Here is a 22292-nt window from a genome sequence, read left to right on the forward strand (position 1 = left end):
GTTGGCAGACTTTTCCTGTAAAGGGCCAGATGGTAAATATTTTAGGTTTTGCGGGCTAGATGGTTTCTGTCACAACTGCTCTAGTCTGCAGTTGTAGGGCAAAGCAGCCAATGCATAAATGAATGGGCGTGGCTGTGTTCCAATAAAAATTTATTTACAAAAACAGGCAGCGGCCAGATTTGGCCCACAGGCTGTGGTTTGCTGACCTCTGTCCTAGACTATCATTTGTCCACTAGGCCTTTGATTCTGCTAGAACAAGAGGTCCTTGGTCTGAACACTCTGTTGACTCCCCAGGGTATGGCAGGGCCTTGGGGAACCAGGGTGGGGTGGGGTAGGGTGGACTTCAGAATTCCCTTTTCCTACCACTTGACTTCAGAGAGCCTCAGGCTTAGTGGGGGCTGCAGCACTGCAAGGGGGGGCTGAGGCAGGAGCCCCCTGAAGCCATTATCCCTTCTTAGGCAATGCTGACTCCCAGGCTCACTCAGGAACCCAGCAGCTGTCATCTCTGGGGCAGTAGAATCACCTGGGGCACTTGTTTAACTGCTCCTGGAGCCCCGACCCCAGACCTTCCAGGAGGTTCAGGGAACCCGAGGCTGGGGGTTGATCAGGTCCCTTCTCGCAGGTGGCCAGGATGGTCTCAGCTCCAGAGCTCCACATCTTGGCAGAAGTGGAGGCTGTGAGGGACAGAGGGGAGCTTGATGACTTTAAATGACCCAGCGCTGTCCTTTTGCAGATAAGGAAACAGTCTTTAGAGAGAGAACTGACTCGCCCAAGATCACTCAGAGCTGTTGTCACTTTTCATCTCGAGTTTCTGGCAGTGGGGGGTTGCAGGTGAGAGGAGTTCGGATGGGTGGTCCAGAGTCTACTCTTTGCTTTTTAAAGTGAGTTTCTTCTTGGGCATATGTGACCTGCTCTGGAAAGATGGCAGCCAAGCCGAAGGCTGAGACTCAAGTCCTGTGTGGGGTGGAGGAGGGAGGGAGGTTGGGTAGGCGCTGGTGCCTGTACTCTCCTGATAGGCTCTGGTCCCTTCGTGGCCCCCAGGTTCCTGGGGGAAGGAAGCAAGAAGCTGGAGGATGCAGCCAGGCCTATCTGAGGAGCCCAGGGAGGCGGGTAATGTGGGAGCTGCAGGCTTGGGGGGCGCTATGTGGAGTGGTGCCAAATCCACATTTACCCACGTACCAGATGTTTTACATTTCAAGCACAGGATTTGAGGACCTATTGGCTGTGCAAAGGGGGGACACATATGGCTGGGGGGGAGGTTGTGAAGAGGGCACTCCTGGGTCCTAGGGACAAATGCTACTTCCAGGGTACAGAGGGACTGAGTCCAGCACCCTCACCTACCACCACGCAGGCCACAGCTCCAGTGAGCCCAGAGGTGAGCTCATGATCAGAGCTCCAGCTGAGAGAGTTCCAGAATGTTCTAATAGTGTGGCCCCAGGCACTGGAGATGCCCAACTCCAAGTGTGCTTCGAGAGTTGGGTCTGGGACCGGATCCTGGGGAGCAGTCTGGGCCTAGGGAGCCAGGCCCTGTCAGTCCTGTTGTGAGGGCCATGTGCCCCCGAAGGGTCAGAGCAGCAGGCACACGCGGTTTTTTTTCTGCCTCTGTGCTTTCTTCAGAGCACTGAGGGCAACCTTGGCGGCCTCTCGGAAGACATCCTCCACATTCTCCCGAAACTTGGCGGAACATTCCAGGTAGAGGGCAGCTTGGATCTGTTCGCAGGCGCTCTGGCCCTGGTGGGGGAGGGGCCGGCATTAGATGAGGGGCCTGGAGCATGGGGTGCCTCCTGACACCCCCTTGGGGGTTTGGGGCTGGCGTTGGGGACTCTCCAGGGGCAGAGGCCTTGGTGTGGGGCCCCTCTCTCCACCCCAGGGCCAGCCCCACCAGTGAGTGTAGATGAACACGGCCTGTTCGCTGTGGCCCACGGGCTGCAGCTGCTGGGAGAGGCCACTCCTGGCCTACTCCTACCCGCCCTCCAGCCTCGGCAGAGAATGGCAGCACGGGCGGGCGAGGTCGGTCTCTGCCAGGCCTGAGAGAAGACCTGAAGGCCCCAGGACAAGAAGGGCTCCCTGCAGGCCTCTCCCTGTCTCTTCTCCAGAGCACAATTTAGGCAACTGAGCTTGCCATTAGAGGAAAAGATATCTTTATTTCTAAAACAAATTTACTTTTATTAGTGCTTGCTTCTTTTTATTAAACTTTATTAGTTTTCCTTTGTGTTCCTTTTATTCTCCCAAGCCTCACCCAGAAGGCCGTGCCGTTTTGCTTTGCCCACGACTCTCCTAGGTAGGGGAAGCCTGCTTTTGAATGAGGGCCTGCCCCTCCGGTCCCCTGGGGAGATGGGACGGGGCGGGGGGGGGGGGTGGCTAAGAGCCCAGACTCGAGCCAGAGTGACTAGGACAGGATCCTGACTCCACTTCAGGTTAGCTGTGTGACCCTGGGCAAGCTACTTAACCTCTCTGGGTCTCAGTTTCTCCCCTGTAAACTTGGGGATGCTAACAGTCCCTGCCTTAGGGTCATAAGGGTTAAATGAGGTAAGTAAAGTGTTCACATAAGTAGGCTCTCAATATTAATATCTTCAAATTAGCATTCTTAGAATCCTGCGTGCTTCAGCTCCCCAAAAGGCCACTAAGGCACCCCAGTTGCAGAGGCCAAAGGCCTGAGAGGCTTTTCACCTACGGTTGTGCCCAGGGACCTGGGCCCCTGGTGGGAAGGGAAGGGGGCCCCTGGCCGACCTGCATGTAGGTGATGGGCTCCAGCTGGGCCGCCCGGAGCTTCCGCAGCTGCTCCTTGTCCTTCCTTAGGTCTGTCTTGCAGCCGATGAGCACCATGGGGGTCCCACGGCAGAAATGAGTGACCTCAGGGAACCACTGTCAAGGGAGAGGGCGGGCATCAGGGCTGGGGCCGGATCCGTGGTCCCCAGCCCCAGGTGCAGGCTGGCTGGGAGATGGGCCTCACCTTGATGAGGACGTTGTCATAGCTGGTGGGGTTCATGACGTCATAGCAGATGAGCACGAGGTGGGTGTTCTGGTAGGACAGGGGCCGCAGCCTGTCGTAATCTTCCTGCCCTGAAACCGGAGAGCAGGTGGGGGGTGAGGGAGGCACCACTTCCTTGTCCACCTGAGTCCCCTGTCTGGGCTCAGATGGGTGAGGGGGTGGGGTCTCCTGGGCAAGTGACTCCATGTCTCTAGGCCTCAGTTTCTTCACCTATAAAACAGAGGTAGCAGCCCGCAGCCCTGGACGGTAGCCAAGATTACACAAGATAAAACCCATGCAGTGCTCAGAACTGGGCCCGAGTACCGGGTACGTGCTGGGAGAACAGCTAGCAATTACGCGATGATGATTACATCCCCCCACCTGCCCTGGTGCTCAGGTTGAAAGTGCAGACTCAGAAGCCCCATCCCTCCCCTCCCCAAGTGGGGCAGGGCACTGCAGTTAACCGTGGAGGGTGCCCCCAGGCTCAGGGGTGCGTGGCCTCCGGCTGAATTCCTCCTGCCATTCTGGTACACGCCAGGAGGACTGTCAGGGGATGGCTGGAGATGACCAGCACGCTCCCGCCCAGAGCCACCTGCACAGCAGTTGTCAGCCCCGCTGCATATCAGCCTCACCTGGGCAGAACCGAACACTCCAGGGGCTCGCCGCCCCCACCCCCCCCTTCCCCCAGCACCAACTGAATCAGAACCCAAGGCTTGGCTTCAGCAACAGTGGGTTTGGTTTTTAAAAACTTTTTTAGTAATTTTTTATACTCACCATTTCAAACATACAGAAAAATTGCAAAAAAGCATGCAAAGAACTCCCTACTCAGAGGCACCAAGTGTTTACACTTGGCCCACCCCTCCCACCTCCCCCTGTTATCTATATATAAATGCCTTTGAAGCACATGAGAGGTAATTGCAGGCGCTCGGCTTCTTTGCTCTAGAATCGGTCGTGGATTTCCTAAGAACAAGGACGTGCTCTCACCTCCCACAGTCCCCGGATCGAACCCGAGGAGCCACCGCTGACAGTGTTCTCTAATCCAGCCCACAGGCCGAGTCAGATCTCACCCATAACGGCCTGTGGTCTTTTTGTCCTGGTCCAGAAGCAGGCCCAGGACCGCGCTTAGTTATCATGCCCGGCATTTCTGAAAGACTCCCGAGTGAGACCCACCCTGGGAAGGGTGCTGTGACTTCCCAACACAGAGGCCCAGGGTCCCCCACCCTCGCTCCTCCCTCTAGCCTGTGGGGGCCTGGGTAGCACCCGCCTGTCCTCCCCTCCCTCCCTGCCAAAGGCCTCTCGGGACAAGTGGCCTCTCCACTGAGCGAGGCCAGGCCACCTCCTGCTCCTGGCTCCCCTCTGATGACAGGGCACGGCCACCCTCTCCCTTTCCCACTGGCTTTTCCTCAACCCAGGAGCCCTAAGGGGGTGCAGTGAACAAGAGCCACAGTTATGACGACAGCTGGCCCAGGAGGACTGTCCATGCTGTGGTGCAGCCAAAGTACCCCCAGCACTGGAGGGAAGGTGAGGGGTGGTCGGGGCCCACGGGACTCAGATCCTCCTGCCCTCATTGCCACAAACAAAGCTGGAGAAATCCTTGTAAGACGGTGGGAAACGGGTCCAGCATGCTATTCCAGCCCATCCCCCCTTTCCACGTACATCCCCAACTGTCCCCTCTCCTAACCTTTGTCCATGTCTTTCTAGACTTGTGCCGTCCGATAGGGCAGCTGCCAGCCCCATGTAGCTACTTAATGAACATTAAAAATTCAGCTTCTCTGTTGCACTAGCTACGTTTCAAGTGATTAACTGCTACATGCAGCTGGTGGCTACCGTAATGGGCAATGCAGGTGCAGAACGTTTCCATCGTTGCAGAAAGTTCTGTTGGACAGCATGGCACCGTCCTCGTCCAAGTCACCGTTGGTCTGCTATGCCGCCTCCTCCCTGGCCTCCTGCTGCTCCTTGATGAATCCATTCTCCACCAGGCAGCTGGATGGATCTTAAAGCACAAGTAAAATCCTGCCCCTCTCCCTTCAACTGAAACACTCAGTGGCTCTTGATTGTCCTTTGGGTAAATCCAGCATCTCCTGGTGGTCCATCTGACCTGGCACCCACGGACCTCGACCTCATCTCCCTCTCTCGATGCCCCCTCACTCACTGCAGTCCAGCCAAGATGGCCTCCTCACTGTTTCTCACACCCATCAAGCTCTTGTGCCTCAGAGCCCTTGTACTTGCTGTTCCCCACACCTGGAATACTTTCCCTCATTTTTGTTTTCCATTTTCTTCCTAGCATTTTATTTTTAAATATTCAGACTGACCATCTGCATTATTTCCTTTTTCAGGATAATTGCCTTCTCACTATTTCTACTTAATAATAATACCACCTGATACTTCATATGCATTTTACAGTGCTTTTGCCTGTAAGCGATTAAGAAGTCCTTACAACTACCACCTGACGTGCCAGTCGGGGAACTTAGGAATACGCCCATTTCCGTATAAAGAGAGTGAGTTTCAGAGAAGTGAAGCCGCCCACCTGAGGCCACTGAATTAGTGACTGAGCCAGGACCCAACCCCAGTTCATTAAATTCCAAGTCAACACAGCAATGCTCTATTCTGCTTTGCTTTGTGCAAAAATAGGTGCTAGGCCTCTTCGCTGCCATGATGCCGTTCATCATTCTGACAATACAGACATTCTCATTCCCTTCTAGAAATACGGCAGGAGTGGACACGCAGTTGTTAAGTGGGGCTCTGACGTCTTCCCTCATCTCGCACAGCTGATTCCTGTGAGAGGCCTTCCCTCCTCCCTCGAAGTCCACCCCGTTTGTCCACAATCTTTACTCATCCATGGACCTGCCGTCTCCCCATGGACTGTAAGCACCCAGAGGGCAGGGACCAAGTCTGTCCTTAAAAATACTTCCCGGCCCCCAGGAGGCGTCCACTCAATAATACTGACTGGTTGTTGAGGTTGTTCAGCTCTTGTCAGATGAGCAGAGACGACGGCCGAGATGTGCCCCCGGAGTTTAGCAATTACGGCCTCTGATGATTTCAGCAGAGGCAATGAGAGCAGAAGTCGGGCTGTGGCGGGTTGAGGGAGGAAGTCAGACCAGCCCTGCTCCCCATCAGGGCCTCTGCCCTTGCTGTTCCCTCTTCTAGAAGGCTCTTCCCCAGGTAACAGCACAGCTCATTCCCTCCTTTCCTTCAGGTCTCTGCAGAAATGTCACCTCCTCCCAGAGAACTTTCCCAAGGACTCTGACACCACAGCCTCCTTTGCAGTCTGTCGGCTTTATTTTCCCATGTAGCGCACACACTTCCTGACCTCGCAATATCCGTCTGCGTTTTTTGTCTCCCCCATGAGCACGTATGCCCCCTGAGGCCAGGGGCCGGCTCTGTCCTCGGGACAGTGACACACCGGGGAGACAGCAAGCTCTGCGAGTGTGGTGAACGAACAGATGAGTGGGTGCGTGAAGACAGTGGGAAACTCATCTACTCGTCGGTGTGGCTTTCAGCCTTGGGAGAGCACTTCGCTTCTATCCTGTGTTAATTCAAGCAGCCACCCGGGAGGGGAGCTGGGCCCAGGAAGTTCTTCCTGTTAAGAGCCCACGTGGCCGAGGGGGCCTTTTTCAAGGTCATAGACAGGCTGCCTGTGAGCTGGAGTGCCAACTCAGTCCCCAACTCCAAGGTCAGCTGCCTGCCAGGCCACTCGAAACGCGCCAATTCTCCCAGGAAGCCTTCCCCAGCCTTCCCAATGTGGAATTAACTTCTGGACCTCAGTTTCCTCATCTGCGAAACGGATATGTGGGAAGCAGATGGGGCTTGATGACAATAATAAAAATGGTAAATATGGGCAATATTTATGGAAGAATGCTCACTCATCATACACCAGGCCCCATCTAAAGTCCTTTACCTACACTCATTCCTTACTACGACCCTACAAGGTAGGAATATTGTTATTCCCATTTTACAGATGCAGAAACTGAAGCACAGAGAGGTTAAGTGACTTGCCCAAGGTCACACAGCTAAGGGGAACTCTGTAAACGACAGAGGACCATAGGTAGGACGGTCGGGATGCCTCTCTCTCAGTCCACCCTAGAGGGTACGGACCTGTCCTCACCCTACAAGCATCAGCTCTGACCAAATGAGGAAAGGCTGCCAACCCAGGCATCTCAAAAGAGAGAGGGACTCCAGGAGGGGCTGAGCAGGCAGCCCAGATCCCAGCTCCCCCTCCGGGTTGCCTTCCTGGCTTAAATGTGCCTGGCTCAGCTCTCCCCGGGATTTGGTGTGGGCCTCCACTTGGGGACCAGGCCTGCAGTCTGGACTTCCGGGTGCCGTTGACCTCGTCTCCTTGGGAGGGGAGTGTTCTAGCCATCTCTCCTGTATGAGTCAGGAGAGCCAGGCTCCACTCAGACTCACGTTCTGTGACCTTCCACCTTCCCTCTCTGGTCCTCAGTTTCCTTATCTGGAAAAGGGGGTGATAACCCTGCCCCTGATACTGAAAGTAAAGGACTTTCAATGCTGAGCAAAGGTGAGAGATGGCTCCTGTCGTTATGACTGAAAATAGAAACTCCCAACGGCCAGGGGCCAGGGTGGGGGGTTCTAACCCTGAATCTTTGGCCCCACAAGCTTTGAGGGCCTCCCAGCCATAAGGTGATACCTCCCATTTACCAACAGCGATGCCGAGACTTAAAGGGGCTGAGCCACCTGCCCACAGGCAAACAGGGATCCCCCTCAGGCCTCTGAAGATGTGCTTGAGAGGTTAAGAAAGCCCCCGAGTTACGTTCAAAGGCATCTGTTTCTGGCGAGGAAAGGTCTGAGCCCCGGCTCCCCTCAAAGCTGCTCATCTTCCTGAGGTTGGCGGGGCTGTGGGGTGGGAGGAAGTGAGGCTCTCGCCTCCCACCAGGGTATTTCCTTTGTGGGAAGGAGCTTTGCCGCGGCAGTCATCTTTCTGGGCCGAGGGGTCTCTACGGCCAAGCTGGGTTGAGGAGAGAGGGTGTCATGGGGCCACAGTGGTGCCCACATCAGCTGGAGGAACAGACACAGGGCAGGCGGCTCCCAGCTCCAGCAGGGGCGTTGGTCAGGGGAGGGGCGCAGGCAGCGTGAGAAGCAGCTGCTGGAAGAGGAACCCACTTCTACTAGCACTACTGGGGCCCACCCACCTGCGTTTCCTTCCCCAGAGACAGGAGGGGCTGGGGTGGGGGCAGCCCCAGCCTGGAGCCGAGAGCACATTCTGACCCACCCACAGCTCGGCTCCCCAAGCTTCCAGTGCTCCTGGCTCCTAGACACCCCTCCTGTGCCTGATTCCTTGTCTTAGCAACCACTTTGTCCCTCACTTTTCCTACTGTTCCCATCTCAGGCTGGGAAGGGGACCACGGCTCCCCACCTCTCTGGGCAACCCCCACCCCATCCTGTGATGCCCCAACCCTGGGCCCCACCCAAGGCCCAGATAGCTGTCTCTGGTTGGTGTCTTAACATCCCACCTCGTGCCCCCCTCCCCTCTGCCCAGGAAACTTCAGACCTCACCACAGCTTCCTGCCTCTGAGGGCGTCAGGCCCGACGGGCGAGGCTGCTAGGGTAATGGGTGCTCACAGCCCCCACCCCTTCACCTTTGAGCACTGAGAACTCTGTAAACCCTCCATCTACCCTCCCACTGCTGCGGTGTCTGTAACTGCTTCTGCAGGACGGAGACAAGTGGCCTCCCACGTGGACTCCTGCGACCGAGGCCCTGGGTGTGGAGAAATTCAGCCTCCCAGGGGCCACCCTTGTCCCAGAGCTCTGGTCATCACAGGTTGGTTGGAAAGATGCTGCCCTGCCCACTCCCATCCCCCACCCCGGGGTCGTGCCCATCAGGTTCTAGAACCTTCTGCAACAACCTTTACTAGACTCATCTCCAGCTCAGCCACTTCCCTCACCCCCCTTAGTCTCTGTCTTTTTCTAGTTGGTAACCTGGCCATCCTTTTCTGCCACGTTCTCCTGACATCTGTCCACCCCATAGGTAGAGACAAATCTCATTGGCTTTATCACACAGGACCTTCTCCAGGGGCCTCTCTGCATCCAGATTTATTTTTCATTCCACAAGCCTCACTCTAGGACAAGCACCGTGCTGGGCACTGGTGTACGTAAGAGGAATGACCCAGTCTCTCCTTCACTCTGCTCCCGATGATGGGCTTCCCAGGTCACAGTGGGACCCCCTTGAGGTGGCAGCAGCTCTGTTTCTCCCTCCTTTGGCTGTCCTGCTGACTGTGAGGCCAGTCGGCCAGTCTACTCCCCCAGGGCTCCAGCTGGAGGTTCAAACCCCAGCTCTGCTTTTCTGCTGCTTGAAAGACTCCTGCTGGGAAAGCGGGGGTGGGGGCCAGCGCAGAGCTCCGCCTGACAGATCCAGAAGGGGCTCAGGCTTGGGGCTTGGCCTGAATGGTGGAGGTTAACAATCACAATGACAACACTTAGCCGTTCCCAAGAGAGAAAACCCAGTGCTAAATGCTGCATGTCGCACAGATCTGATTTAACCCTCACGACTATTGTAGCCCTGATTACACATGAGGAAACTGAGGCCCAGGTGTCCCTGATGACCCAGCCAGGGGAGCTGGCGTCAAAGCCCAGGTCTGACTCCAAAGCATGTGGCAGGAAGTCACGGACGGGACTATCATTGTCCAGGGGGGTCGCATGCTTCTGATGACGAGAGATGGGGCTCCCTCCGTCCCTCCCACAGCAGCAGTTAGTGCAAAGCCTTCCGTACACCGAGGAGAAGCTTTCTGGAGCCTCCACACAACAATCTAACGGGTTCTTTGAGCATCTTTCTCTGGGTGAAGTTAGAAAGATCAGAAGTGGCTCCTGCGCTGGGTCTCATGGGAGAGGCTGAGTGAAGGGTGAACTCTGGGGATCTGATAGGGGAGGCCCCGAGGTCAGGGGAAGGAAGAGAAAGTGAAAACTCTCCTCTGGCTCTCCCAGCCTGTCAGCCCTTCACCCATAAAGTGGGGCTAATGGACCTGCCCCTCCCTGGCTCCTGGATGGGAAACATATGAAACTTCAGGTGTCCCAGGCATACCACCATTTTTACTGCTTTCGTGACCTCGCCCTCGGGAATTCCTCAGAAGCCTTTGGCTTTCCCAGTTCAGTGGGCTGGAGGCATGGCCCTGTTCTGGGGGCAGCCCTGCAGGGCTCTCATCCAAGAAGAGGGGATCCTTAGAGGCCACTCAAGGCGGGGCACACCTGTACAGCAAAGCCTGCCAAAGTCAGGAACAGAGGGAGGGTCTGGGACTGGGGCGAACCTTTCTCTGATCCTCTCCAGGATGGAACGAGAGATGCTAGTGGCAGCCTTGGGGACGGGGTGGGGGTGTCTGGGTTTTGGCTCCATCCAAGACCAGTTGGCAACTTCACCTCACACATACAAGGCTTGGCTTGCAAGGGAACCTGATGACATGATTCCACGCAGGTCATTAAACACTGAGTCACAGAGGCTGGGTGAGGCCCCAGCTGGGGATCCTGACCTTTGCTCCCCAATACTGACCTTTGGCCCAAAGGGGAGCCAGAGCAGGACGGAAGCTACCCGAAGGCAGCCCCCTCAAGTGTTACCCAAATCCTCCCAGTGGCTGTGCTCCTCCACTCATCCCCCAGCAACAGGGACCCTGATGACTGTCGCAGTTAGTTAGCGTAAATCCCCTTGCCTTAGGAGCTGCAGGTGGCAGAGAGGATCTTATCTTGGATCTTCATTCCTTAGAGCTCTGTTCCATCATCAGTGCCTGGTTTCTTCCCAGGGAATCGAGAAGACACAGACCTGTAGCCACAGAATCCTAGAACCACAGGCTTTAAACTGTAGACCACAGAATTCCAGAATCACACACTGTATTCCAGGGAATCCCAGAAGCATGGGACTCAGAACTTGGGTGCACAGGACTGTGGAGTCTCAGAACTGTCAGCCACAGAATCTTGGAATCACAAGCTCTGATCAGTCACCTAGAGTATTCCAGAAGCACAGAACCCAGAAATGCAGCCCACGGAATCATAGCACCAGGGCATTCAAATCTGCAGCCCACAGAATCTTAAGAGACCACAGCATGTAAGGCACGAAATCCTGGAACCATGGGAAGCAGAAGTAAAGCCCGTGGTTTTCTAGAACTACAGAAGAGAAACGAAGCCGTGGGTCCTCAGCACATCACGCTAGCAGGGTGTTCCAGAAGCTCACCTCCTCCAAATACCCTCCTTTGACAGATGGAACGACTGAGGCCTTTTTGGACTCCAGGCGGTGGTTAACCGGCCCCCAGCCAGCGCCCCTCCGCGGCCTCCATGAGTGATGGGATGTCAGGGCCCCGCAAAGGCTGACGGGCCCGGGATGCCCGGCGGGGGATACCCCTGCAGGGGAATCCCTTCGGGCGGACCCCGGGACCCTCGGCGCGCAAGCGCACTCACCGGCGGTGTCGTAGAGATTCAGGGTCACCTCCTTGCTGCCCACAGTCACGCTGGCCGTGTACTTCTCGAACACGGATGGGGCGTAGTGCTGTCGGAGAAGGGGTCGGGTTGGATCTTAAGGGGTGGTGCGAAGACTCAGAGTCCGGCCGGACGCCCCCTCCACCTTCACCGCATCCGGCCCAGCCTCCCCCTCACCCCGCTGGGCTCTGGAATTCCCGAGGGAGCGCCCCGGGGTGGCGGCCGCCTCTCCACGCGCAGGACGCCGGGGACCCGGGGTCCGGGCTCGTGGCGCAGGCTGAGGGCCATCCCTCGCCCCCAGTCGCCCCAAGCAAGTCCCCTCCACCCAGCCTACCTGCCTCCATCCCCCCGGCGGGCCTCACCTCGGGAAAGGAGCCCTGGCTGTACACCATGAGCAGCGAGGTCTTGCCGCAGCCGCCGTCGCCCACGATCACAATCTTCAGCTCCTTCCTGCCCGGGCTCGGGCCCGGGGCGACGGTCGGGGCCGGGGCCCCGGGGGCGTCCATAGCCCGGAGCCGGCAGCACTGGCGGTGGCTCGCCCGGCGGAGCGCAGGGGCTGAGGGATCAGCGGTGGGGGCCGCCCCCGGGGCGGTGCTAAAAGATACCCCGCCCCTTCGGAGCTGGCACAGCCTCCGCCAGGCAGCCACCTGGGCCGACCTCCCAGCCTGTTTCCTTCTTGCTAGGGTCCTGGCCCAGGGCGTTCACCTCTCATTTCCAGGGAAACTGAGGCAACTGAGAAACGGAGTGCTCAGCGGCAAGCGCAGCTCCCACCCCCTCACCCGCGCGTCACGGCGCGCCCCCCACAGGAAAGATCCGAACATTTCGGCCGCTCCTAGCCCGGCACCCCTGATTGGCAGGCTCCGCCTTCCGGCAGGGTCCCTCTGATTGGCCGGCTCGGCCTCCCCCATCAGCCAGGGATTCTTCGATTGGCGGACTGTCCCTCCAGCACTCGGGTTCGAGGAGCCTCGGTCTCCAGCTCTGGGAACCCCTCCCCCGCCCCAGCTTAGCCCCGCCCCAGCTGCGCGGCCTGGGGCAAGCCCGCCTCTGACCTCAGTTTCCCCGAAGGAGGTAGGTTGGTGGTGCCAGGGAAGACGATGGCACGGGGGTCGTGTCTGCCCACCCGGTGTGGCCGTCCGGACACCTGTGCGGCTGCGGGTTGAGGGTGGGGAACTGCGGTTCCACTTACCTACCCCTCACCTCCCTGGGGGCGCAAGGTGGACGTCTGGCGCCCTCTGCCGGGCGATCGCCTCGGCGCGGGCGGCTTGGGGAGCAGGTGAACCTCCCCGGAACAACACCCTTTCGGGGGTTGGCCCCAAACCACGCTGGCGGGAACCTCTTTCTAGCAGGGGCCAGAGGCGTGACCCGAGCAAGACACTGTCGAAGAAGGGACGGGGAAAGCCAGGGTAGATCTAGTGGAGATAGCTGGACCCTACTCCATCCGCTTTGGAGATTCATTAACACCCACCCCCACCCAGAAATTTGTATTCTCCAGCTAGCAGCCACATATCCTTCATCCCAAGGATTCTCCTTAATCCTCCCACCCCCCTAATCAAAACAGCTATTTACTGAGCACACTATAAGGACAGGCATTACCAGGGCGGCGGACAAGATCGCCCCTGCCCTTCCATCCCTGCGACCCTGGGGTCCTTTGGACAAGCCAAGCCAACGGTCGGAGGGACAGAGGAACCCCTGGACCCGGTGCGCGGCAGGCAGGCACTGAGGCATGGCCAAGTGAGAGAGCAGGGTCCTCCCAGATGGGGTAAGACCTCGAGTGGTTTGCTCAGAGGGGCTGGCAGGACTCAGGATCCTCTTGCCCCCCACCCCCACCCAGAAGATTCCCAATTTTCAAGTTCTCAGCAAAGACCAGGTAAACTACTTCGGGGAGGAAACTGCCAAGCTGGCAGTTCCACAAATGCCAGGTCAAGGTTTTCAGTGGATCCAAGTCAGGATCTGACCACCAGATGGCAGCATCGACTGCCCGTGGAAGCCCCAAGAGCCCAGAGCTGGAAACAGGACAGAAGGCCCAGCTCCAGGTTGCTGGGTGGAGGCCCCATCCTGTCACCAGGAGTCAAACACCCCTAAACAAATTTACAGCAACTCATTCATTCCTTTTTGCAACACAAGTTTATTGAGAGGCAATTATGTTCCTGCCTGAGAGGAGCTCAGTCTTGGGGGAAGAGGTCTAAAGGAGTTTGGGAGATGTGAACAACTTAGAGGACAGAGTCCCTGTGGGGTTCAGGGAAGGTAGGGCTCTGGGTGGCACATGAACTAAGCTTGGCAGTGCTGGGAGGGCAGGCCAGTGGAAGCAGGATGGATACCTAGCCTGAGCAAATGCATGGTGGCTCGAAAACCCCAACAGGTTCGGCAGTGGTGGGGGAGTGAGGAGTGAGGCCAGACATGGTTGGCAAGGTAACCAGGGTTAGATCATGGAAGGCTTGGCTGCCAGGCTCATGCTGGGTACTGGACAGAAGGCTCCTGAACAGGAGGAACCCAGCCAAAGCCGGGACCTCAAGCTCTCTCTGGTGACCAAGGAAGAGCTGTGATTGGCTGGTGGGATAGGCATGGGGCTGGGGCCATCTTTCCATAGAGGCAGCCTAAGGCTGGCAAGAGAGGAGACCAGGTCCAGGGACATGTCAGAAGTGAGGTTCCCCAGGACCATGGGGGGAGGCTAGGGCATCCCATCACTCAGGGAGGGGGAGCATGGAAGAGGGTTTTGAGTGAGGGGAGGACCACTTACCTTCGCAGCCAGCCCCAGGCCTCTCCCCTCTGGCTGCCTCAGGCGTCACCCTGAAGCTCAGGGGGGACTGGAGGGTAAGAGAGGGAGGGAGGCTGCCTCATCTGGGAGAGGCCTGGGGAGAATTCACTTAGGAGGGTCTGAGCAAACTGTGTCACCGAAACAGGGTTAACCGCACGAGCCCATGGGAAGGCTCCTGACTTTGCTCTGATCTCAGTTTCCACCCATCTGAGAAATAGGGCTACGATTTAGACTTATGACAGAACAAATGACTTACACGAAACTGAGGGGAGGGAGGAAGAGGAAAAGTGATTCTTCTCAGCTCTGCCTGAGTCCAGGCAGAACAGCTGATGCTGGCCCCAGCCCGCCCACCCACCCACCCCTGCCTGGCCAAGGCTGGCAGAACCCCAGCCCCACCCAGCCTGGAGCGTGTTGGACTTGGACCCAGCTCCAGTGGTGGTGCAGGGGCTAGATCTGTAGCTAAAAATACCCAGGAGCCAGGCCAGCTGCTTGGAGCTTCCTCAGAGGCGGCCGGCCTGGGCAGGCCACCCGAGGCGGCCGGCACACCCACAGGCATGGGGAGCCCCACTCCCTTACCTATGAGATTGTCTGAGGACCCACGTCATTCTCTCTATTCACCAGGCATTCCTGGAGACTGAGGAGGGCCACGATTCTTTAAACTGGTTCTTGCTACAGAGTTGTTGGGACACAGAAGCCTAGGGGAGCTGGCCAGGTGGCATTTGTGGGGTGCCTGTGCCATACTGAGGCCAACTGAACACAGGAGAGAAGTAGGGGCCAGATCACTTCTGTCTTATCAGGGCAAAGGTTATGATGGGGAAGTTAATGGTAATTCTTACGGCTTCCACCTCCTTGTCCCTCAGAATATCCTGAGATCATCCACCCTAGATGAGGCAGAAGAAACTGAGCCTTCACAGATTAAGCTGTTCTTTGAGGTCCCAGAGATGGGAGATAGCCAAGGCCATCTGCCCTCACCCCAGGACTCCCTGCAGGCTTCAGCACTTGGTGGGGGAGAGTACAAAAAGCTCCCCTCTCACAAAGCCAGACTCAGAAACAAGATTATCAGGCCAACTTCCCCCTCCAGGTTCACACGGGGAGACCACTGTTCCCAGAGGGGCGGGGACATGCCGAGGTCACTAGCCAGTTGGAGACAGCACTGGACCCAGATGGCCTCTGAGATGGCGGGGTACCTCTCTCTCTACAGTCCGAGAAGAGGCCTCCCGTCTGGCCCAGAGGGTCCAAAAGGTCGTATTCCACGCTGGGGCTCTCGGAGGGGCCGGAAGAGGCGGGGCTCTGGCGTCCAGTAGTAAGGCAGGTCCAGCCACCTCCCTGCCTTGGGCCGCCCTGCTGCTGGCGTGGCCCTTTGGGCAGGCCCCACCGGCTTGGCGCCAGGACCAGCCCCGCCCCACGCTCCCTGGGTGACCGGTGGGCGGGGCCACCCTCACGGCCAGCCAGGAGGAACAGCAGCCTGCGGACAGGTTGCCCCGCCCCTCCCGGGCTCCACGAGGTGACACTGGGAAGGGGGGAGGGGGAGGTCAAAGAAATTAGAAGGGGTGAAAGAGAAATGGAAGCAGTGAGGGAGTACCACCTTCCAGGCTGTGAGGATGCCTCTCCCTTCCAAGAATCACACCTAGACCACAGTTCCGCACCTAATTGCTCCCTAATTGGTCCGAGGGCTGGAGCAGAGGAACTGGCTGTAGCCCTCCAGGGTGCTGCTAGGCAGGGAAGGTTTAAATCATTTCACCATCCCATGCCCATGGGAGGTAAAGACCCCTGCCGGGGGAGCCCCTAGGACTCTATTCAAAGGGACGCAGGACGCTCTCAGTCGGCCGACCCGTCTCCTCAGTGGCAGAGCCAAATAGAAACCTCAGGTTTGGGGCAAGTGTGGAAGGAGGGCAGAGGCTTGAGATGCTAACAGTAGTGTGAGTGCAACAACTCTGCAAAGTGCCTTCCCCTCTCCCCTCACCCCAGGTAGGGGGAAGGCTGCGGCAGGGTGCACCCCCTTCCCCCCCAGCAAAGGACAAGATGGACCAAACCCAGCTTATCTGGGGTTGGAAACCCTCACAGGGCCAAGGCTTGGCAGCCAGGAGGAGCCAAGAGCAGCACGCTGCTTACTTTCAACCAGACAGCTTTCCCAGCTCCCGGGCAGTGATGCCAGCAGACAGCTGGCATGGGAAGCAGCCCAAAATAACCCAGACAGCTGGGGTGAGGGGGTGCCATGGACACAGGCCCTGGGCTGGAAGTCAAGACACCTGGAACCCCATCCTGGCTGCTCGTGGTGGCCTTGTGACCTTGGGTGAGTCACTTCTACTCTCTGGGTGGGTGCGTGATCCAAAATCGTATCGGATCATGGAAAAGCCTGTGGAGCTGGGGGCAAGCCACCATCCCGACTCAAACTACAGAGGAGGAAAAACAGCGCTGGCTCTCTGCCTGCAGAAAGGCAGTCTTCCCTTTGCCCTGAGGCTTTGCCACGTGCTTGGGGGGGGAGGGGCTGGTGGGGGAGGAGCTCGAAGGCAGCCCAGCCCCCACTCCCTGCAGCCACACTAGAATGGAGGCCAACTAGTGTGAAGCCAGAATGCGAGGCCGGCCCCCTTAATCGCACTAATCCTCCCACCACCGTTTTCAGCATTCATTATTATCATTTCACACCGGAGACTCGCCCAAGGTCGCCAGCACGGCAGACATTCAAGCCCTGGGCCGCCTGACTTAGAGCCTCCCTTGAGTAAACACCAAGACGCCCAGGTCAAGCCCTATGGGTTCCCCCAAACCTCAGTTTAGCCCTCACACTGAGGGGTGGAGTAAAAGTGGGCAGGGCTGATCTGACAAGGCAGCCATGCCCCCGCCCAAACGGGGCGGCACCTGGACCCAAATGGCTCATCAAAGTAATCTCAAACTAGAGATCACATGGGGCAGGTCGGAGATCAAGGGTCCCCTCCAGCTGTGGAGCTTCCTGGAGACAGGATGGCACTGTGCGCAGTCAGCTCAAGTTAGAACAGGGAGAGAGTTGCCATCATTACCAAGCTAACGAGTCTGTGCCAAGCTGGGGGCTCCAAGTACACGAGCTTGCATCCTCCTCACAACACCCAGATGTGACCAAGCCCAAAGGTTCTCAAAATGTCCCAGGTCACAGCATCAGTTCACCTGGGAACCTGTTAGAAATGCAAGTTCTCAGGCCCCATCTACTGAATCAGAAACTGAAGGACTGGGCCCAGAATCCGTTCTAATGAGCCACCCCTGTGATTCTGACGCGCACTGAAGTGTGAGAATCACTGACCTAGCCCCGTTTATGCAGATGGGAAAACTGGGGCTCAGAAACTGTGCAACTCATCCAAGGTCACAGCAGGTAAAGGGCTAGCCAGGTTTCAAATCCAGGTATGGCCCATTCTAGAAACCAGGCTCCTTTTGGGTGGGGGCTGGGGAGAGAATCGTGGGAATTCCCAGGAAGGGGAAGAACACTCAAGAACCCTCTTTCTCAGAGGAAGGTGACCCAGATCTCAGGTCCTTCGGTTCAGCTCCCTAGCAGCCAGACACCAGAGGCCAGCTCCTAACAGTCACCCTACACGTTCCCACTGGGGGCGGGAAGGTAAGGCCAGGCTTCCTGACAGCAGACTGTGCCTTTCAGAAGTAAGAGGCTTCCTGGGCCCTCCCCCCACCACCAAACACACAACTGGGAAATACTTGCAAGCGCAGCCTGTCGTACGCTGCTAAATACGGCAGAGAATTGCACGCCCCAAACTCCTGACAACAGAAGCTGACAGGCAGGGATGGATGGACCAAGCAGGCCCAGCAGGCAGCCGATTTCACACACACAGTCCCACACATCTGTGTGGGGGAGGGGCTGCAGAACCAGCCTGGCGGGTTTGGGGTCCCCGCCCTCCCTGGGCTCCAGGCCAAAGCCCCCCAAATCTCCCTCGCAGCCTGGGAAAGGGCTCACACCTACCTTAGTGGGAGGATTGTCAGAGTCAAACTAGGCCTGCTCCTGCTGTCCAAAGGACTGTCCACTCTGAGGGAACCAGGCCCGCTGCCCCTTCTCCGGTCGAGACCCTGAGGGGGAAAGAGTCGGAGGGTTTGTTAGGGAGTCGATGACCACGAACCGGACAGGATCTCCTCGAGGGAAGGGGAGCTTTACAAATGCCGCGCGCCCCTCCCCAGCTGCCAAGACGGCCCTCACTCTGGAATGGATGGGGGGGGTGGCTGAGTCACCAAGGTTCAGCCCGGGCGACAAGCAGCAGGAGGCGACTCATCTGCATTTCCAAAGGCCCGCCCCGTCCGCATCCCCTCCCCCAGGAAGGGCCGGAGATGAGGGTTTACCCCAGAGCCCTCCGCCTCTGGGGATCCCGGGGAAGGCCCGCTCAGCCTTCCCAGGCCCCAACCCCCACCGCAGCTCTAGAGCCTCCGGGTGGAGGGCGTGCCGCGGGCGGCCAAGCCCGGGCGTCGGCGGCCTCCGCGAGGGCCTCGCGCCCAAAGTGGGGACAAAGGGGGCCCCCCGCCCCTCGGGCTCTGCGATCCAAGGACGCCCTAAACAGGGGCGCCCAGGCCCGGGTCGGCGGCGAGGGAGGCTTCCGCGGCCTCCGGGGCAGCCGGCCGGGTCAGGGGGCGGCCTCGAGGCCGCGGCAGGCCCCGTGGCCCGCTGCTACTGGCTCCCGCGCGGGAGGAAGGAGGGAGGGCCCCGCGGCCCGGTCTGCGAGCGAGACCGCGTGGCCCGGCGCGGGGTCCGAGGGGCGGCGGAGCCCGCGCTCGTCGTCGAGGCCTCCCGGGCCAGGGCGTCCACGCGGGAGGCGGCCTCTCCTCCCCTCCCCCCGGCCGCCGCCTCCTCCCTCCTCCCGCCGGCGCGCGGCAGCCGCCACCGCCCGAGCCGCGGGCGGCGCGCGAAATGGCGCCCGTCTGGCCGCCTCGCCCGGCAGAGGAGAGCGCGGGAGCCGCGGCGCGCGACGCCCCCAGGCCCGCGGCCCCCGAAACGGCCTCCGCGCCCCCCGCCCCGGCCCGGGGCGCTGGGCCCTGCGGGCTCTCGGGGCCGCCGCCCGCGCCGGGCTCCCGACCGCGACCGGGGAAGGAGGGAGGAAGGCAGGAGAGCCGGGGCCGCCATTAGCCGCCGCAGCCCGCCCGCCAGCCTGCCAGCCCGGCCCCGGCGGCGGCGCCGCGCTGAACCTGAAAATAAAACTCGAGTTTGGGAGGGAGGAGCGAGCGCGGCCGGAGCACAGGCAGCGCGGGCAGCGGGCTGAGAGATGCTGCGTCATGGTGCCAACATGGACGCCGGCCTTTGTCCTTTCTGCTTGGGAAGTGCAGGCGCGCCCCGGAGCCCCGCGAGCCGGCCTCGGAGGGCGAGCCCCCCCCAGTCCAAAGGGAACGAGGCCCTAGGTCGCGTGGGGAGGTTGCCTTGTCTTTTGAGTCCCTCATTTCCAAAGCACTTTAATTTCTTCTCCCCACCAAGGCTCAGACCTAGAAAAGCGAAGGGGACGAGCGCAGGCGGCCCCGTGGACGCCCGAGGTCGCTGGGGAGACCCTCCTCTCGCCTCCGGGGCAGAAGGGGCAAAAGGGTTTGAAGAGCCCTCCTCGTCCCCCTACCCCTCCCCGATCCGGGTGCCAAACATAAAGCTCCAGAAACCTCCTTCTCTCCTCAGCTCCCAAACATTTGCAGCCCTTGGCCTGCTCTAAAAAAGATTTCCTCGAAGGGGCAAAAGGCACGTTTGTTTTTTTTTTTTTACTCACCCGCTCAGCCCGGTGCCATGGAGTCTGGAAGATCAAGCGGGGCGGACGTTTTGAGTATCTTTTGGGGGGGATTGTTTAGTTGGGAATATTTGGGGGGATGGTGGTGTCTTTTTTTGTTGTTGCTGTTACCTTTTGGTAAGTTACACTGTCATGGCATTTTCTGCTCCTTCCACTTCTGCAAACTTTCCAGGGTTGGGTTGGCAAAAGGCGGCTTCGCAGAGGACTGTTTACTGCTCTGGATATAGCAATGGTGGGATCGTCATTAAGAGACAAAAGGCGAAAATACACAGTCAAATCAAACAAAAGGCATAAGACGCACCGGCCATCCCAACCATCACAGAAAATACCCGCGACTTAACGTTGGTGTTTGGCTCGAACCAGCTAGGACTTGTTTTCCAGTTTTAATCTAGTTTCCTGTGACGGCTTTAGTCTCTTTACACAAAGAGAAGGTCTTCCTTTCCCTCACCCACCCCCCTACCAAGACGAGAAAAACAGAGCTGTTTTTCTTCAAATAGATCGATTTTCAAAGAAAGTGTACATGCTACTGGGAAGAAAGCTGACTAGCATTTATTGCTGTAAACATTTTCAAAAGCTTAAAGCTAAAAAACCTTAGCTTTATAAAAGCAAAATCGTCTAAAAGCATTTTAACTGGCTTATATTAGACAAGAGCGACAAAGACATACATGCAGATGAAGGTTCAGAAAATTAAGGACATCTCAGCAACATTAACATGAAAACTGCACTGCGTAAGGACAGAATGGATTGGGTACTTACAATGTAAAAGGTTTTTAGAAACTTAAAAGTAACAACTGCTTACAATTTTTTGTTGCTGCCATTTCGCTAGTCCTAAAACTATACATTTAAAACATTACCTTGTTAAAAAGAGAGCAGAAGGAGTTAATAAGATGGCCAGGTTTAAGTGTTTAATAGAGGAAACTATATATATTTAAAAATTTATTGTTCAGTCAAGAGAATACAGATTAAGACAGCTCCAAGCTCCCCCCACCCACCCAAGAAAAAAAGAGGAAAAAAATTAAATATGTCATTTACTTAGGTTTTTTGGAATTCAAAATTGTTAACTGCTGACATTAATGGTGTGCTATGACCTAGTTATACAAGACAAAGATGGATTCCAAGTCATAAGGAAAAATCCAGATCTTTTTAAAAAGTCTTCTTCATTCTTCCAATTGTGAGTCCTTTAGCCTGTTGACAAATGTTAAACACAACACTGAGGCGTCCTGAACTGGATGGTGGAGTCAAAGGAAAAACATTCCCCATTTGCAACAAAGGAAAAACCCACTTGGCCATTTAATTCCATTGCAGAAAAATGGCTCCCCTCATCTGTTGGCCTCTCCTTGGTGTCTGATGAAGGATGTTTTGAGACCAGCGTCTAATAACTCAAGCCCGATAGAAGCCGCGCGCTGATTGGCTGCCGCGCCCTGCCGCCCTGCTCCAGCCAATTACCTACCCACGGCCAAATTACAAACCCCGAAAAGAGCCCCAATATGAAATACACCACCACGAAGCCCCGGCGAGGCGGCTCCCGCGCCTCGGCCGCCCGAGAGGAGAGGCAGAGGGGGCTGCAAACGCGTCCTCGCGAAGCCCGGGAGCCTCGGAGTTGAACTCACAAAATGGAAGCCGCGCGCTGATTGGCCGCCGCCACTCCCGGACCTTTAATAAAGAAAGGGGAAGGAAAAGATAAATGCAAAAAAGGGGGACTCTCTCCTCCGCTGGTGGCTGGAGGAAGAAGGAGGGGGGAGAGAGAGGCATGTGTTCAAGACAATTACAGGGCGCTCCTCTCCAAAAATAAAAACAGAGAAAGAAGCTTCTATCACCCAGGTCCAGGCGAGGGCTGCATCCTCCCAGGAATGTGAATGCTAATTTGGTTAAAATCCTGGTTTTCCCTCCCCAGCTCTGTTCCAGGGGGGAGGGGGTCGCGGGGCAGAAGAGGAAGCCGGAGCGGAGATACCTCGATTGCAACTCGTCTTGAGTCGTCTTGCCTCTCCCCACGGCTCCCAACGTTCAAACACACAATCACACACACATACACACCCCAAAACCCAGCCCTTCCCCCCGAGCCCCCACGCGCCCACCTCCGGTCTTGGCAGTTTGGAAACAGTTTTGGAGGCCCGAGGCGCGCACCGCGGCGGCCGCGGCTCGGAGGGTAGCCCCAGCCGCGGGAGGTAGAGCCTGGGGAGACCCCCTCCCCCGCCAGCCAAGCCCCCCACCTAAGTCCCAGCAGAATAAATAAATTAAAAGGCCTTCCCCCGGGGAGGGGGGAGGCAGTGTGGGAGCGCGCGAGTGAGGGGTGGGGGGCCGCTGGGGCCCGGGGCTTTGGCGGCGCAGCTGCCGCCGCCGGGAGAGTGCCTGGGGAAGCGGCGAGGAAGGAGAGGGGAGGAGGAAGAGGAGGAGGAGGAGGAAGAGGAGGAGGGTGAGCGCTCGGGTCGGG

At 57.7% G+C, this 22292-nt stretch overlaps 2 protein-coding genes and 1 long non-coding RNA gene across 13 annotated transcripts in view; 2 read left to right on the forward strand and 1 right to left on the reverse strand.

The window, feature by feature from the left end:
* TMEM120B (transmembrane protein 120B) overlaps window positions 1-2207 on the forward strand; it is a 42117-nt gene extending 39910 nt beyond the window's left edge. For both annotated transcript variants that reach the window (XR_011542437.1, XR_011542438.1), the window contains exons 13-15: window positions 734-831; window positions 1042-1110; window positions 1618-2207. The gene's annotated coding sequence lies outside the window, so the exon portion shown is untranslated. The remainder of the gene's footprint in view (window positions 1-733; window positions 832-1041; window positions 1111-1617) is intronic.
* On the reverse strand, window positions 134-22220 carry RHOF (ras homolog family member F, filopodia associated). Of its 10 annotated transcripts, XM_070629084.1 has the most exons (11): window positions 21937-22220; window positions 21472-21514; window positions 19973-20078; window positions 19844-19867; window positions 18076-18179; window positions 12433-12532; window positions 11746-11977; window positions 11366-11453; window positions 2954-3063; window positions 2731-2865; window positions 134-1731 (listed from the first exon to the last, which is right to left on the reverse strand). In XM_070629084.1, exons 7-11 carry the CDS (start codon window positions 11887-11889, stop codon window positions 1567-1569), a joined length of 642 nt encoding a protein of 213 aa, XP_070485185.1. In that variant the 5' UTR covers window positions 11890-11977; window positions 12433-12532; window positions 18076-18179; window positions 19844-19867; window positions 19973-20078; window positions 21472-21514; window positions 21937-22220; the 3' UTR covers window positions 134-1566. The 10 variants fall into 10 exon arrangements, with proteins under 10 accessions (XP_070485185.1, XP_070485181.1, XP_070485182.1 ...); XM_070629080.1 differs by lacking the exon at window positions 19844-19867; XM_070629081.1 differs by lacking the exons at window positions 19844-19867; window positions 21937-22220 and adding an exon at window positions 21813-21846.
* LOC139084751 (uncharacterized) lies at window positions 3169-7488 on the forward strand. Its single transcript, XR_011542439.1, has 5 exons — window positions 3169-3298; window positions 3915-4492; window positions 4841-4976; window positions 5674-5835; window positions 6168-7488. It is a non-coding gene; the product is annotated as an uncharacterized lncRNA (long non-coding RNA).
* Window positions 22221-22292: the final 72 nt, after the last annotated feature.

Source organism: Equus przewalskii, chromosome 7 (genome assembly GCF_037783145.1).
Source record: "Equus przewalskii isolate Varuska chromosome 7, EquPr2, whole genome shotgun sequence".
In the NCBI taxonomy this organism is placed as follows: domain Eukaryota; kingdom Metazoa; phylum Chordata; class Mammalia; order Perissodactyla; family Equidae; genus Equus; species Equus przewalskii.

Excerpts from the sequence above, each read along its gene's own strand:
- RHOF (XM_070629080.1), bottom strand. The coding sequence starts at position 11,889 with ATGGACGCCCCCGGGGCCCCGGCCCCGACCGTCGCCCCGGGCCCGAGC. Across the intron at positions 3,064-11,365 it reads GAATCTCTACGACACCGCCG|GGCAGGAAGATTACGACAGG; the intron begins GTGAGTGCGCTT and ends CTCCGGTTTCAG. Across the intron at positions 1,732-2,730 it reads AGCCCATCACCTACATGCAG|GGCCAGAGCGCCTGCGAACA; the intron begins GTCGGCCAGGGG and ends CTCCCCCACCAG.